At 59.4% G+C, this 14,926-nt stretch overlaps 1 protein-coding gene across 6 annotated transcripts in view; it reads left to right on the forward strand.

Moving 5' to 3' along the window:
- Positions 1–4,813: 4,813 nt before the first annotated feature.
- KCNN3 (potassium calcium-activated channel subfamily N member 3) overlaps positions 4,814–14,926 on the forward strand; it is a 135,582-nt gene continuing 125,469 nt past the window's right edge. For 4 of the 6 annotated variants that reach the window (XR_004627474.1, XM_019803047.2, XM_019803046.2 and 1 more), the window contains exon 1: positions 4,966–6,007. Coding sequence is in view for 5 of the 6 variants with exons in the window: in XM_019803047.2 (XP_019658606.2) it covers positions 5,135–6,007 (873 nt within the window). In the remaining variant the exon portion in view is untranslated. Of the gene's footprint in view, positions 6,008–14,926 lie in introns of all 6 variants that reach the window. The other 2 variants (XM_011229006.3, XM_002922485.4) reach the window with 2 other exon arrangements.

Raw genomic sequence — 14,926 nt, forward strand, 5'->3', positions numbered from 1 at the left:
TCTATCCACCCATCTGTCCATCCATCCATCCATCTACCCATCCACCATCCATCCATCTATCCACTCATCCGTCCATCCATCCATCCACCCATCCATGTGTCCATCATCCATCCATCCATTCATCATCCATCTGCCCACCTATCCATCTGTTATCCATCCACTCTTCCACCCATTCAGCCATCCAATAAATCTTTAATGAATATGTCCATGACCAGACACCTTGCTTAGTTCTGAGGATACAGAAAAAAATTAGACCCCTTCTCTGTGCTCATTGAGTTCATAGTCTATTGGGAAAAACAGCTATATAAACCACATAAATCATCATTTTTCTTAAACCTATTTTCAGTCAGTTTTACCTTTTGGGAATAACAATTTGCACAGATCACAGACTATTGGATTTTAAGATCTTAGTGACCCTAAGTGTTCTCTCTTCTATTTCACTCATTTACTGCTGGGGACGCTGTGGTCATTATTTGATGTGGAAAATACTATAACTTCCTTCTATTTGCCTCCAAATGACCTCTCCTGGGTTTCAATCTCCATTTAGTTCAATTAATCTTTATTAAGCATCTATTATGGGCAAGAGCTGTGGATCCAGTGCTGGAGAAGACCTCATTCCAGTCCTCAAGAAGGGCAGAGTCGAGGGGGAAAAGGACACACAAAGAGATAATAGCTATACTGCTTGATAAAGACAGGGACAGAGGTGAGCACAGAGTGTGAAAATATGAAGGGCCCCCGACCTGGATTTGAGGAGCTCAAGGGAGTCTTCCTAGAAGGAAGACCCGTAAGTCATCTCTTGAAGGGCAAAAAGGAATGTGTTAGACGGAGATGTAGGGAAGGGCATGGCAGACAGAAGGAAGCATAGCTTGCTGGAGGAGCTAGAAGAAGATGGTGTTGTTGGGGTGTAAGGAGGGAGGCGGTGAGGGGTGAGCGGAGAGGACGGTGGGGGCAAGCGGCAGCAGGCCTGATGTGCAGCTGGTGGCCAAAGGGCGCCTCTTCCTCCCCTGGTTTGCGGAGCCCATCCTCGCTCACGTTCCCTGTACTCCCTGAGCTTAGCCGCCACACCGCGCTCCCTCGCCTTCATCTTTATACGGGCACGCCTCCATTTATTGCTCGTTGCTTTATTGCGCTTTACAGATGCTTTTTTTTTTTTTAAATAAATGGAAGGTTTGTGGCAAGCCTGCATCGAGCAAGTCTATCAGTGCCATTTTTTCAACAGTATGTGCTCACTCTGTGTCTCTGTGTCATATTTTGGTAATTTTTGCAATATTTCAAACTTTTTCATTATTCTATTTGTTATGATGATCTGTGATCAGTGAATACGCCTTGCTGAAAGCTCGGGTGATGGTTAGCATTTTTTAGCAATAAAGTTTTTTTTTTTTTTTTTTTTTAAAGATTTTTATTTTTTTATTTGACAGATAGAGACAGCCAGCGAGAGAGGGAACACAAGCAGGGGGAGTGGGAGAGGAAGAAGCAGGCTCACAGCAGAGGAGCCTGACGTGGGGCTCGATTCCCATAACGCCGGGATCACGCCCTGAGCCGAAGGCAGACGCTTAACCGCTGTGCCACCCAGGCGCCCCAGTTTTTTTTTTTTTAAAGATTTTAAGTAATCTCTACCCCCAATATGGGGCTTGAACTTACAACCCCAAGATCAAGAGTTGCCTGCTCCTCCAACTGAGCCAGCCAGGTGTCCTGCAATAAGTATGTTTGAATTAAGGTAAATATATTGGTTTTTTAGACATCATGCTATTGCACACTTAATAGACTACAGTGTAGTGTAAACATAACTTATGTGCCCTGGGAAACCAAAAAACTTACTTGACTTGCTTTATTGCCATACTCGCTTATTGCAGGGGTCTGGGGCTGAGCCCACGATGTCTCTGAGGTGAGCCTGTAGACCAGGAGGCCTACTTTGTTGGAAGGAAGAGCCCAGCCTTCACGGTGTGGCTCCAGACCCACGACCTCTGTGAGACCTCTATTGATTACCTTCCGCCTTCCGTGAACTCTGTTGTCTGGACCACACTTTGGGATCTCTGTTGTGGTTCCTCGTCATCCCATGTGAATGTAGCTTGCCTCTGCAGTGAGCCCGTAAGCTCCTGAGTGCTGACAATGTGAGTCATATGGTAACGTTCAGTTTAATCCATACCAGTAAGACTGAATCCTGTTGCTATGGGTTTCAGGACAGATGGAAAGTGCTGGGGTTTGGGGATTGGATGGACCTGGATTTGATTCCAGCTATGCCGCTAGTTACTAGTTAATAACTGTAGGCAAGTTTTAAAACCTGGCTAATGCCTCAGTTTGCTCATCTGTAAAATGGTTGAGGGCTCCAACTCAAGGGTTGTTCTGAAGACCGGTTCTAGCTGGGGGCTAGGGGAGGTGCTGGGGCTTCCCGACAAGGAGGGTTTGGACATGCAGCGGTGGAGGGAAGAGAAGAGGGATGGAAGGATGGAAGACCTGATGTGGTCAGGCCCCAGGGCTGAGCAGCTCCCAGTGTGGTCTGGGGGGATGGCCCACTTATACCGACTGGCACCAAACCCTCCTCCAAACCCCGTGCGACAGGGACTTCATTTGAAGAGTGGGAAGCTGAAGGTTAGAAGGCAGTGATCCTGCCTGTGGTCACGTGGCCACGGTGTGGCCGAGAGGACCCCCTCCCCTGGGCTGTGTGCCACTGAAGGTCAGGCTCTGCTGTCCCCACCCCGACAGGGCGGCCGTGGGTGTGTGAGCTGCTTCAGTATCTTACCTGTCGCCCTGCAGCCCATTACCAGATGAGTCTGCAGTCCGTCTTCGGCCCTGGCACAGTCTGGTCCTGCCTCCCCACCCAGGCTGTTTCTCATTCCCACCGTGACAGCGGGACACACTCTAACAGTCTCTGGATCCAGGTGGCACAACCGGGAGAGCCAGAGGCAGGAGGCTGGCCCAAAAAAGGTCAGCTGAGGCAGAAGGCAGGTCATGGCGGTGAAGTGGGCACAGAAACGCCCAGGCCTGGAGTCTGTCCCTGAAAATTGATTTTTTCACAGCCCAGATGCTGTATCTGGCACTGAGAACCAATACTAACAGCACGTTCTGTTACTAACAACATAGTAATGATAATTTATTAGGAAATCATTAAGCCTAAGTATGTAATTTGGAGCCTGGAACTAAACAGGTGCTCTAGTTTGGGGGATGGGGGGAGGGAAAGCAAGAAGACAGAGGGAGAGGGGAAGGGGAGGGAGGGCAGGGCATGCTGGAGGGTGGGTGGGCTCTGGAGGGCCTGCACCACCATGGGAAACCACGGGAGCCCAAAAGCTTGTGTCTGACCCTGGCACGATGACTTGTAGGGGCCGTGGGGGCGCAGGGGGATGACCGTGTCCCTGGCAATAACAACAATCAGGATTAATGTGTGTACACGGAATTATTCAGGTTTCTGGGGTTGTGGCTCAGATTACAAGTAATATTTAGTTCTTAATCATCAGGGCCAATAGGGGATTGGAGAGGAGAGACTGGCATACATAGGGTCCTCTGGGCCCATTTGTGGGAGCTCTGCCCACTTGCTGCTCACCGTTCCAGAGAGCTGCTTTAGAGACCCACTGTGCGTGTGTGCACGCAGGGGTGTTTGTGGGCCAGTGTGTGTACGCGTGTGCGCCGTGTCTGCGCTCCTACCCTCTCCCCTTCCTATTCAGGGAAGCAGCTAGACGGAGGCGATCATTCCTCCCTCTTAGAACCCCAGGTGTGCCTGGGGAATCCCATAATGACCCTTCCTCACTGGTCCCTAAGTCAGCTGTGGTTGGAAGTGGATAGGCATTCAGCTCTGGTCCCGTGTCTTTGGAACTCCCTTTGCACACAGTGGGAGCTTCGTAAATACTTGATGAGGGCTCTGCGCCTGGGAAGCCAGCAGCTGTTGCCCGGTCGTACTCTCAGAGCCCCACGGGGCAGATCAGGTGGGGGGACCCCGCGGGTCTTCAGTCTCCGGGCCGGAGGCTCTGCTGACGCCATGCCCCGCAGGAGCCCCCCAGCTCCCGTCCTGCTTTGGAAGGCCAGCTCTTCCTCCGCGGCCTCTCGCGGGTTCCTTCCCACATCTTCGGAGCAGCCTTCCTGGAGCTGAGCGTCAGGGTGGGAAGGCGGCCTGGGAGAGGGTGTGGGAGCCGCGGCTCAGACCCACCTGGGTTCGAATCCCACCGCCCTCAATGACCAGCTGCGCACGTCTGCCAGCTGACTCGTCTGTGCTTGTGTGATTTTCTCCCTTCAGTTTTCATCTGTGAAAGGAGAATGATGACATCATTGCACGGGGTTGGAGTGAGGGCTGCCAATGACAGGGGCGCTCTGCACACTCACTGTGGCGTTCACTAGGTGAGCTCACGCACCTGGGGTCAGGACGGCGACCCTGAAGCAGTTGCTCAACGTCGCCGAGCATCAGTCTGCTCCGGGAACACGAGGCCCGCCGCCCCTGGCGTTTGGAGGTCTACCTGCGGTAGACCCCGGCCATCAGCGACCGTTGGTCTTCCCGCTTCCCGCCCCCGCGTCAGGGTGCGCGGCTGCCCTCGTCGGGAGGCCCCGCTCCTCCCCCCAGCGCCCCGCGTGCGCGCGCGTCCCTGTCGCCGTGGCCCCCGGGCTCCTGCCGCACCTGTCGCAGGAGGGAGGGCCGGCCCCGGGCGGGCGGCGGGGACTACAGCTCCCAGCCCTCGCTGCGCGGCCCGGGGAGGGGGGCCGCGGGCGACAGGCCCCGCCCACGGGGAGGAGCCTGCGCGGGGGCGTGGCCAGGAGGCGGTGGAGACCCGAGCCGAGCCAATGAGCGCCGCGGCCACGAAGTGGGCTTGGCTTGCCGTGTAGCGCCGGCCGCAGGAGGGGAGCAAAGCTGTTGAGCCCGCGAGGAGTGAGGCTGAGCCTGGCCCTGCGCGCTCCCAGAGGTCCACCTCCTGAGCCCGAGTTCCTTCTCCGCCGCCTCTTGCTCCAGGCCCCTCCTGCCCAGTGCAATGCATCCTTGAGTGGCGGCGTCTGGACCCCAGGCAGCCCCAGAGAACCGAAGCCAGAGAAAGAAGACTGGGGCCAAGACGACTGGTGGGGGCTTGGATGCCTGGCTTTCTCTGAGGACATCTTTGGAGCGAGGGTGGCTTTGGGGTGGGGGATTGTGCTGCAGGGAATCCAGCCAGGCCCCAAGATGGACACTTCTGGGCACTTCCATGACTCGGGGGTGGGGGACCTGGATGAAGACCCCAAGTGTCCCTGTCCATCCTCTGGGGACGAGCAGCAGCAGCAGCAGCCGGCAGCGGCCCCCCAGCAGCCCCCGGGACCCCAGGTGCCGCCTCAGCCCGCGCAGCTCCAGCAGCCGCCGCCGCCGCCACCGCATCCCTTGTCTCTGCTCGCCCAACTCCAGAGCCAGCCCGTGCAGCCCGGCCTGCTGCACTCCTCTCCCACGACGCTCAGGGGCCCCCCTTCGGCCAACTCCACCGCCGTCCTCCACCCTTCCTCCAGGCAGGGCAGCCAGCTCAATGTCAATGACCACTTGCTTGGCCACTCTCCAAGCTCCACAGCCACAAGTGGGCCTGGTGGAGGCAGCCGGCACCGGCAGGCCAGCCCCCTGGTGCACCGGCGGGACAGCAACCCCTTCACGGAGATCGCCATGAGCTCCTGCAAGTACAGTGGTGGGGTCATGAAACCGCTCAGCCGGCTCAGTGCCTCCCGGAGGAACCTCATTGAGGCAGAGCCTGAAGGCCAGCCCCTCCAGCTCTTCAGCCCCAGCAACCCCCCAGAGATCATCGTCTCCTCCCGGGAGGACAACCATGCCCACCAGACCCTGCTCCACCACCCCAACGCCACCCACAACCACCAGCACGCCGGCACCACCCCCAGCAGCACCACCTTCCCCAAAGCCAACAAGCGGAAAAACCAGAACATTGGCTATAAGCTGGGACACAGGAGGGCCCTGTTTGAAAAGAGGAAGCGGCTCAGTGACTATGCTCTGATTTTTGGGATGTTTGGAATTGTTGTTATGGTGATAGAGACCGAGCTCTCTTGGGGTTTGTACTCAAAGGTAGGGGCTGCGGTTTCTCTTTATACCTTGAACAAAAGGAATATGTAGGTAGCAACAGAGAGAGAGAGGAGAGAGAGAGAGAGATTGATGGAGGGGAGAGGCGGTGGTGGGAGAGGCGTTTGCTCAATTATATGGAACACTCTAACTTCCCATGGTTTTCTTTCTGAATCCCGGGAGAATTCATTGCTCGCTTTCTTGGGGGGCATCCCCATACACTGTGTCTGTTGCAGACTGTGTGTTAGGGAGGAGGAAAGATTCCCTTCTGAGACATCGTTTTCCTCCTGGTTCACTCGTACCAAAGCGGAGCCCAGCGGCTTAACGCTCCAATTAATTACACTCTGCCTTGATGTGCCTGCCAGTTCCTGCGACTTCCCTCCTCTTCTCCCCGCCCTGCTCCACTCCATTTTCCCGAGGATGGGAGAGAAATCAATGTCTGGGTGGGGGGTGGGGACTCCATCCTATCCCTTCTCTCTCTGGCTTCTCCCTCTCTTCCCAAGTTTCTGTTTTCCTTCTCATCCCTGACAGACTTTGGGCGAAATAGCAGAGCACCGGTGACCCGAGTCCCTGGGGGCATGGGTGGAAGCGGGCGGAGGGGCCCTGCGGTCCTTTCCCTCAGGAGCCAGCACTCAGCAGAAGCCTGCTGCCTGTAAACAGCCACTAACAAAAGCGGCTACAGGTGTCCCCAGCAGAGCAGGTGGGCGCCGCCTTGGCCTCAGCCCCGGGAGCGCTTCTCCCTCAGATGGGATGACAGGGCTTCCCGGGTGAGAGCCCGCGCCCCGGGCCCACCTCTCAGGATCAGTACGGTGGAGCGTGTGCACACCCGGCCGAGGCCGCGGCTTGGCTTCAGCCTCAGCCTGGGCTTGGAAATCGCGGCCTCCAGGGGAGTGGGGATGGAGGCAGGTGGGTTTCCGCTAGCTCTCTGCCTGCTGGGGGCCCTCGCGCTGCGTGCTGGAGGGCCAGGGGCCCCGGCACTCACTGGACAAGTGGATTTCTTCCCACTCTCCCCCTCACCCCCAGCTTGTTGTGGGGGGAGGGTGTATGTGAGTGCGTGTGTTCGTGCTTGCTTGTCCCTTGGATTTCTCTTATTCGTCATTTTGGGCAGGGGTGGCTGGGAGGGGCTCAGCTGTTGGAGGTTTCAAATAGACCTTGTTCAGGCTGGGCACAGCTGCTGTGGGACTGCCACATTCCTTGTTGAAATCCAGCCGCAAAAACTCAGGAGGTGCTGATCGGATTTCCCTCATTCCCAGCCTCTCTCTCCAGCAGGCAAGGGCAGACCTGTCAGGCCACCTGAGTAGCCAGCACCACGACTTCCGTGCACGCGGAGGGTCCCCCAGGAACCCGCTGCTCAGACGGGGCTGAGCCCGCGGAGGGCAGCCCCTGGAAGCTGCCTGCATCCGAATAGTGCGAGGATTTGAGCCCCTCAGAGAGCAGAAGTGAGCGGGGTTTCCCCGGGAACGGCAGCTCACTTAGTCATCCCCTAGTCATCCCCGTACGAGCCTCTGAGCCTGCTGCTGTCTCGGGGCTGCCTCTCCTGCTGGTGCTTGTGGGGGGTGGGGAGGGGCTGCCACCCTCGGCACAGCCCTGGCTCCCCCCAGCCCCCCGTGGGGACCAGGAGCCCTCGCCGAGGGAGACTGATGAAGGCCCAAGTGCTAGGGGGTGAGGGCAAGGGGTGAGACCAGCACTCCAGGGACCCCCGTGGTCAGAGCTCTGAAGGGAATGGCTCCTTCTGGGGACGCTGTCCTCATGGGGCGGGTCTGGGCACCTTGGTCTTAATGCCACGGGAGGGTTGTCGCTGGCAGGAAGGGGTCTGGAGCAGGGGCCACCCTGAAGGCGTGTTCAGGGAAAGGGCCTTACCCAGAGCCGGGGAAAGCAGACTCTGGTGTGAAAGAAGGGGGAGGTGAGGCCGTCCACGGGGCTGGGCTTCACCTGGTTCTAAGTTGCTGACCCTCATGGCAGCGTGAGGGGCGGTGACCAGGAAGGTCCTGCCTGCCCCAGCTGGAGAGGGGGCCACCTGTGTGCCCCTGGGACAGCGTGGGTTGTAATCAGCAGGGCTGCCCTGCTCCCTAGCTTTTCCATCTGCCCCTCCGTGCACTGAGTCATTCTGGGACCAGCATTTTCGGGGCGACTCCTGTGTCAGGCCCTGTGGAGCCGGGACGGGTAAGGCAGCTATCCCTCACCGCTCCCAGTTGCAAACAGGATCATTTTAAAGAATCAGAGTGAAGTTTGAATCCCAGCTCTGCCCCTTCCAGAGCTGTGACCCCGGACGAGCCATGCAGTTTGGCGAGCCCGTCTCCCCGGCTGTCAGTGGGGAGAGTGAATGTGTAAATGTGAGGCTCCAACACGGGGCCTGTTGTCACTGTTATTAATACTGGTGATGAGAGGAGAGATGTCTTTCCCCCAGACCCTGGCTCCGGAATCAGCCAGGCCTTGGACAGGTCCGGGAGCTGACACTTGTCAATGCCGTGAGAAGTTGCGTCCTGTCGGGGAGAAGTTCTGAGGAGGGGCTGGGTCTTCTGCCTGGAAACAGACTGTCATCATGGCTGTGCTTTAGGGAAGGGCACGTCTGTCCCCAGCCTCCCCAGCCTGTCTGTCACGGGCTCTACTGTGGCAGGGGGTTTGGGTTAGGAGGGAGGGCAGCGTGGCCGTCCGGTGGGCCCTGGGCTGCAATGTCTTTAGCGGGAGGACTCTGTGTGTCTGGCTGGCTTTACTGACAGTGTGGAGATGGCCCAGGCAGACTGGTGAGCTCTGCACCGGGGGGGGGGGTGCTTCAGTCTCAGAGACCCTTGGGAGGAGGGCATGCGTTGTCCCTAAGCGATGGAAGGCTGCTAGCCTGTGCCGGCGCTGCCACTTTCCGGAGCTCCCTTTCCTTCCACGGGGCTGTGGACTCCCATCTGTGTCTCTGGCTGATATCTGTTGCTGGGGAGGAATTTGCCACGTGGGCCTGGCTCCCTTGAGAAGGAACGTGGCCTGCCCTGAGCCTGTTCAGAGTTAATGCAGAAAGGGGCTGGCGCAGGGTGGTAAGCGGTCTTCGGTCCCCTGCGCACACGCCCCAGGTGACGCCCGGTGCAGATAACAGGAGAGCCCCGGCGGTGAGGCCCGCGGGCAGAGAGGGGCCGGAGGTGGCCCTCGTGGGCGCACTGGTGCGGGACTGCCCCTGAACTGAGCAGGGAGTCCAGGCTTAAAAAAAAAAAAAACAGGTGGATTTGCCCTAAGGGCTTAGATGCCTGACAGGGCCAGGCCTAGAGGTCCTGCTGAGAACTGAGTGACTTGGTCTCTGCCGCATCTGCGCCAGTCAGAATTCACACAGCGCGTCTTCGGGGGTCCTTCTTGGCATTCTGTGGTCTTCCAGAGCTGGTTGGAGGCCGTGAACTGCCTGCTGTGCTCTGTCCACGAGGTCGAGGGAGAGCCAGGGCCGGCCCCTGTCCTCCCCGAGCTGTGGACTCCCCAGCCCCAGCCTGCCACCAGCAGGGAGTCCGGCTGGCAAGTCCCCGTGGGCCTGTCTCTCAGGGACCTCTAAGCTCAGGCTGCAGGGCCACCTCAGGGGAGGCTGGGAAATGCTGGTACGACAAGGCAGCTCTCCGTGTCCCCTGTTTGTGCCCAACCTCCAACCACCCCCGGGCTCACCACCCAACTGGGTCTCACCTCCCGGACACAGCTGACCCCTGCCTGTCCCGCCAGCTGCCCCTGCAGTGGGGCACTTCCCGCCACCCCTGCCTGGCCCTGCTGCTGGGCCTGCCCAGGCCGTGGGCGAGGAGTTGGGGCCGGTGCTCCCCGGCTGCCCTGTCGCCCTCCCCCCCTCCCGTGCATGGCTCCCTCTCCTCCCTCACAACACCTCGTGATGGCCCATCTGCACACCAGGGGAGCTTGGTTTCCTGGCCATTTACTCTTCAAGGAAAATGGGGTCCCTTAGAGCCAATGTGTTGTGGGTGTTTGCTGACCTCACAGAGGTCAGGGACTCTGCCCTCAGCCTCCACCCCGAACGGCTGAGTAGGGTTGCGGGTTCCAGCTCTCTGAGCCCCAAGAGCCCGCCTTCCCTGGCCACGGGGGGTTTGTGAGCAGAAGGCAGAGCAGCAGGCGGGAGAACGGCCCGCACCTCCTGCCAGACCCAGGAGCCCTTTGGGGTAGGTGGGAGGCTGTCAAGGACGTCCTGACGTTTGGGAGGAGATGCCTCTGTGGTCTCGGGGATGCTGACATCTGAATGGGATGGACCCCTCCACGGACCCTCCCTGTGTGGCGGCCTGTGGGACAGGGTTGCGGGAGGTGGGAGGGTCTGAGCCCAGGCATGGGTTTTACTCTGAGGTCGCACTCCATGTCTGGGCCCAGGGAGGGCAAGAGCAGGTCTGAGAACATGGAAGCAAGGTTTTGCTCCCACCCAGGGTGGTGGGGACCCTATTGACCACCCTTGTGGCCCGCCCACAGATGACTCCAGGTTGGTAACCCGGAGGGGACGACACAGCAGCGCATGCCTGTCCTTGGCGCGTCATCATGCTGCTGATAGCTGTCCGGGGACACTTCGGGGTGCGTGCCGACACCCCTTTCTCCCGGCTGCGTCCCTGGGCGTGTGCCCGCTGCCCGGGCTGACTGGGAAGCTGGGGGCTGCCTCCCGCGGCCCTTCCCGAGCTTTCGGGGAGGGGCACTGGCCGGCCAGGGTCCAAAGATCTGCTTTGAGTAATAGAAGGTAAAGAAACCTAAAATGGAAAGAAATTGGAGGGAGCTCAGGAGAGCGGCTGTGGCCTGGCCAAGGTGCGGGGTCAGCGGGGTCGCGTGGCCGTTATTTGTACAGCACATCTGGGGGAGAATGTGTGTGACGGAGTGGGGTGGTGAGGGCCTCGCGATGAAACACACCTTACTCAGCTGGGCCGCGGGAGACCCGCTTTTCTTTTTCTTTCCAAAGTCCAGAGGGAGAGAGAGAGACCAGAAAACCAGCTATTCCTCTTTAAATAATGAGGGTGGGAGATTCTGAGACCACACTGTTCTCAGGAGCCTGGGGAGGAAGTTCTGTGCCTTTTCTTCTGCTGAGCAAAGTCCAGAGGAGGCCACCTCCCCCAGCCCCCAGGAGCTCCCCGGGGCGGCGAGGGCCAGGCCGACGGGAAGGCTGGGGGCCGGCACTGCCCATGAGCGCTGAGACAAGGGGCTCTCTGCAGTGCTAAGGGGTGGTCCTTGGTTCTGGAGTCCTGGGAGTGGGTGTGGTCCTGGCCCCCTGTCCCCTCCAGAGTGTCCCCAGGCCGGGCTGCACTATGAGCTGCTGCGGCACTGGGATGAGCCCCTGGGCCCACCTGACTCCCGAGTGGGGGCCTTTTCCCTTGCCCGCCGCTGCTGCAGAAGCCGCTGGTCATTCGTCCAAGAGGCCGGTCAAGGTGGACGGGCTGCGGCCCGCGACGCCGCCAAATACTGGGCCAGGAGGAACTTCCGTGGGGGAGGCAGGAAGGGGGAGACCCGAGTCCTGGGGGGCGCCAGTGTGGGGCCCCAGGGCAGCCTCGGTCCAGGGTGAGATTGTGCACAGGCCCAGGGTCCATGTGGAGGTCGCTGGTATGGCCCTGGGCCGATGCCGGCCAGGCTGGGATGGGGAAGGTGTGGGGTTTATGGACAGGAGCCCACAGCGCCGAGGCCCCCCGCAGCTGGCGGAACTCCTGCACTCCCTTGGGGTGCCTCTCCCTCCCCAGCACTGGCTGCCAGGCTCTTACTGGGGCAACCCGCCGGGTTCCATGCTTGCCTTCCTCGTGACCCCACCGTGGTCCAGGGTCACTGCCACCAGCCCCAGGTAGAAAACTGAGCTGCACAGGGGTGTGTGGTCTGTGCCTGGGGCCCCTCAGGAGAGATGGTTTTAGAGCCGGAGCCCAGGTCTCCAGCCCCTGCTCGTCTCCCTGTTCCCAACCCTGCCACAGACCTCTGTGGGGCACTGGAGCGAGGGAGCCTCTGCAGGCTTCCCCATCCCTGCTTCTGGAGTTTTCTTCTTCACCCCCGAGTCCCAGCTCCCTCCTTCCTTGGTGTGAGGCTGTGTTTGACTCTGTCAGGGCGATAGTGTTCGAGAGTGGCCCGTCTGCTTCCCCTCTTGCTTCCGACTCGCCATGTGGCCATTGTCCAGGCCCTTGGCCTCTCTGGGCCTCTGTTTCTTGGGTTCAGAAATGAGGGCAGGGTTCTCACGCTGACCCCACCCCCACCCCCTCTCCGTGCATTCTGGCCCCAGGACATGTGTGTTTGCTCCACTGCAAAGACCACAGGCCACAGTCCTCAAGCTCTCTCTTCGGGGCCACGCCCACACCCAGAGGCACCCATACGGGCCGCCCTCAGCGTCTGCTGGTGGTGTTGGGGGCGCAGAGGAAGGAGGCAGCACTTCGGGGTACTGGGAAGGCTCCCTGTGGACAGTGGGTGGTCCCCCCCCCCGGATTAACCAGGCAGGGGTGGGGGCAGGGGGCTGGAGGAGTCCCCGCTGTGGGGCAGCGCACAGGGTGGGGAGGGAGGACAGGGAGCGTGGGGACATTCCTGGGGCCAGGTCTCCGCAGGGAGCAGGGTGCTTGTGCCAAGGGCATGGGGGTGACTTAATGTTGTGTTGGTATCTGCAGTTTCCAGGAGCTCAGCGTCTGCACTGAAGACCTGATGCTCTTCATTTCTCAGAGTTCATAGGAACTGGCAGAGCCGAGCTAGCATGGTGGTCAAGGGCTTGGGCTCTGGGTTTGAATTCAGACTCGGTGACCTATGCTGGTGGGTCTCCAGGGAGTTTCCTGAATTTGAAGCCATTTCTCCGATGTCAAGAGGGACCCCTAGCCTCTGCCTGTCGCTAGCACCTGGTACAGAGTCAGGCACATGCTGAGCCCTGACACCTGCCAGCGGCTGCTTTTATGAGCCCAGTGCTTAGAAGATGCTCTTGTTAACCCACAGCTGCCCAGAGGGCCTGGAGGGGCCCGAGTGTGTACGTCACCCTCTGCACGGGGGGCTGTAGGGGAGGCCCTGGAAGAGGCAAGCACATGTGACTACATTCGTCTCATCCAACTCGCGGCCTCCCCTTGGATGACAAGCCACTCGTTGTGTTTCTGGATGGGCCCCCTGGGTGCGTCCATACAAGCGAGGGAAAGCACGATGATCCCTGGAAGGTGGGGCTGTCGCGGTGGCCCGGCTTCGGCTTCTGGAGCCTTCCTGCCTCAGGGGACCCAGTTGTCCTAACCCACAGTCAGCAATCTGTGGCCTGGGTACAGCTAATTGGGTGTGTCCACGCAAACGGGACAGGTGGAGGGAACAAAAATAAGGCGATGGAGTCAGGCCAGAGCCTGAGAGTCCAGGAGGAAGGTCAGGGGGACGCGCGATGACCATGCAGAATGAGGCGGAGTGCGTGGCACGGCAGGGGGCGGGCCCGCGAGGAGGCCGTCCTGGGACAGAAGCAGGGCACCAAGGAGACTCGGGGGCTTTCTCATGTGTCTTCAAGACGCAGGCTTTCGGGAGACTTGGTGTAGGGAGTGCAGGGCTGTGGGGCGTGTGCACAGGCTCCTTTCTCGCCCCCTGCAGTGGGCAGCCGCTAGTCTCCCAGCCGGCCACCCGGGGCGCGAAGAACGCCGGGTGGGGAGGGGCAGGCCAGGGGTCAGGGGCCCTTGGCCACCAGGTAACAGGAGTTGTACTGCGAGCAGAGCCGAGGTGGTACCAAGTGAACAACGTGCAAACGATGTGTGAAATAATATGCAAATTGGCATCTGTTATGCTTGACTCAGCTCCTGGGGCATTTTTCTTAAGGGACAGGCATGATGTCTGTGTCACATGAGTAGGAAAGCTGTCTTAAAGGCCGCTCCCACAGGGCTGAGCACCACCCCCCCCCCCACCGCCGCGTCTACCCCCGGGAGCTCACGGGCCCGGGCCTGCCGGTGGCGTCTCTAGGAACTGTGGTTTGCTGTCTAGCTTGAACTCATCGATGGGGAAACCCACAAAGGTGGGTGCCTGCCAGGGGTAGAAGGGAAGGAGCCCCCGGGGGAACAGGGCCCAGCCCCTCGCCGCTGGGGGGCCGTCAGGCCAGTGACACCAGCTCCCCAAGCCTCACTTTCGCGTTTGTGCACAGAGGGAGTGGTGTTCAACAGCCCAGTGAGAACGCAGTGTGCACGGGGCTCCTGGTGGCTGGTGCACCCCAGGCTGCCAATAAGGGGAGTCCTTCCTCGCGCCTTTGCCTGACTTGGCACCTGCCGGTGTCCGCACGGGGATTTTGCAGAGCTTTTCTCCTTTTTAAGAAGATTCCTGATTTTAGCAAATTGGAGCTTAGCCATTTCCTCTCTTTTCTAGCTTCCAGTGGGCCGGATGCTGGCTCGATCTGCTGGGGCCCAAATGGCTCCCACACGTGGGAGCATTGGGAGCCACTGACTTAGGTGATGTCCCCTCCCTCCAAGATCAGGGTGAGGCTGAGCATGTCACTCTGGGTCGGGCTCAGAGCTGGATAGGTTGGTGGCACGAAGGGGAGGCCTTCTCTGGGGAACTGGGGGCATACCTGGCCAGGTGTGGAATCATACCTGTAAGCTGGATAGCCAAGTTCCACAGGCCCCCCAGGCATGAGGAAGGCAAGGCGGGGGCCATCTCCCTCTTTACAGGACCTCAAGGTCCAGAGAAGTTATGTGACTTGTTCAAGGCCACTCAGCATTGCAAGTGGCCGGGGTGCAGCCAGAAGCCGGACGTCTAGGTTTTAGTCCCACTGGACACCTGGGTGGCAGGCCCTGTTCTAGGCTCCAGGACTGCAAAGGTCTATGTGCGTAAGAACCTGAGTCAGCTGCAGGGGTCTCTCCTCAATGAAACGGGTGCATCTCCACTGGCTCTTCCTAAAACAGCTCAGGCTTTCAACACAAGTCTGGGGTCAAATCCTGACTGTGTACAATTTAGCTATATGGCCTTGAGCAGTGGCCTCTTTGTCTGGAAAGTGGGGCCATCACTCGTCTTGCCCAGGGTGGAGAT

Source organism: Ailuropoda melanoleuca, chromosome 8 (genome assembly GCF_002007445.2).
Source record: "Ailuropoda melanoleuca isolate Jingjing chromosome 8, ASM200744v2, whole genome shotgun sequence".
Taxonomy (NCBI): Eukaryota; Metazoa; Chordata; class Mammalia; order Carnivora; family Ursidae; genus Ailuropoda; species Ailuropoda melanoleuca.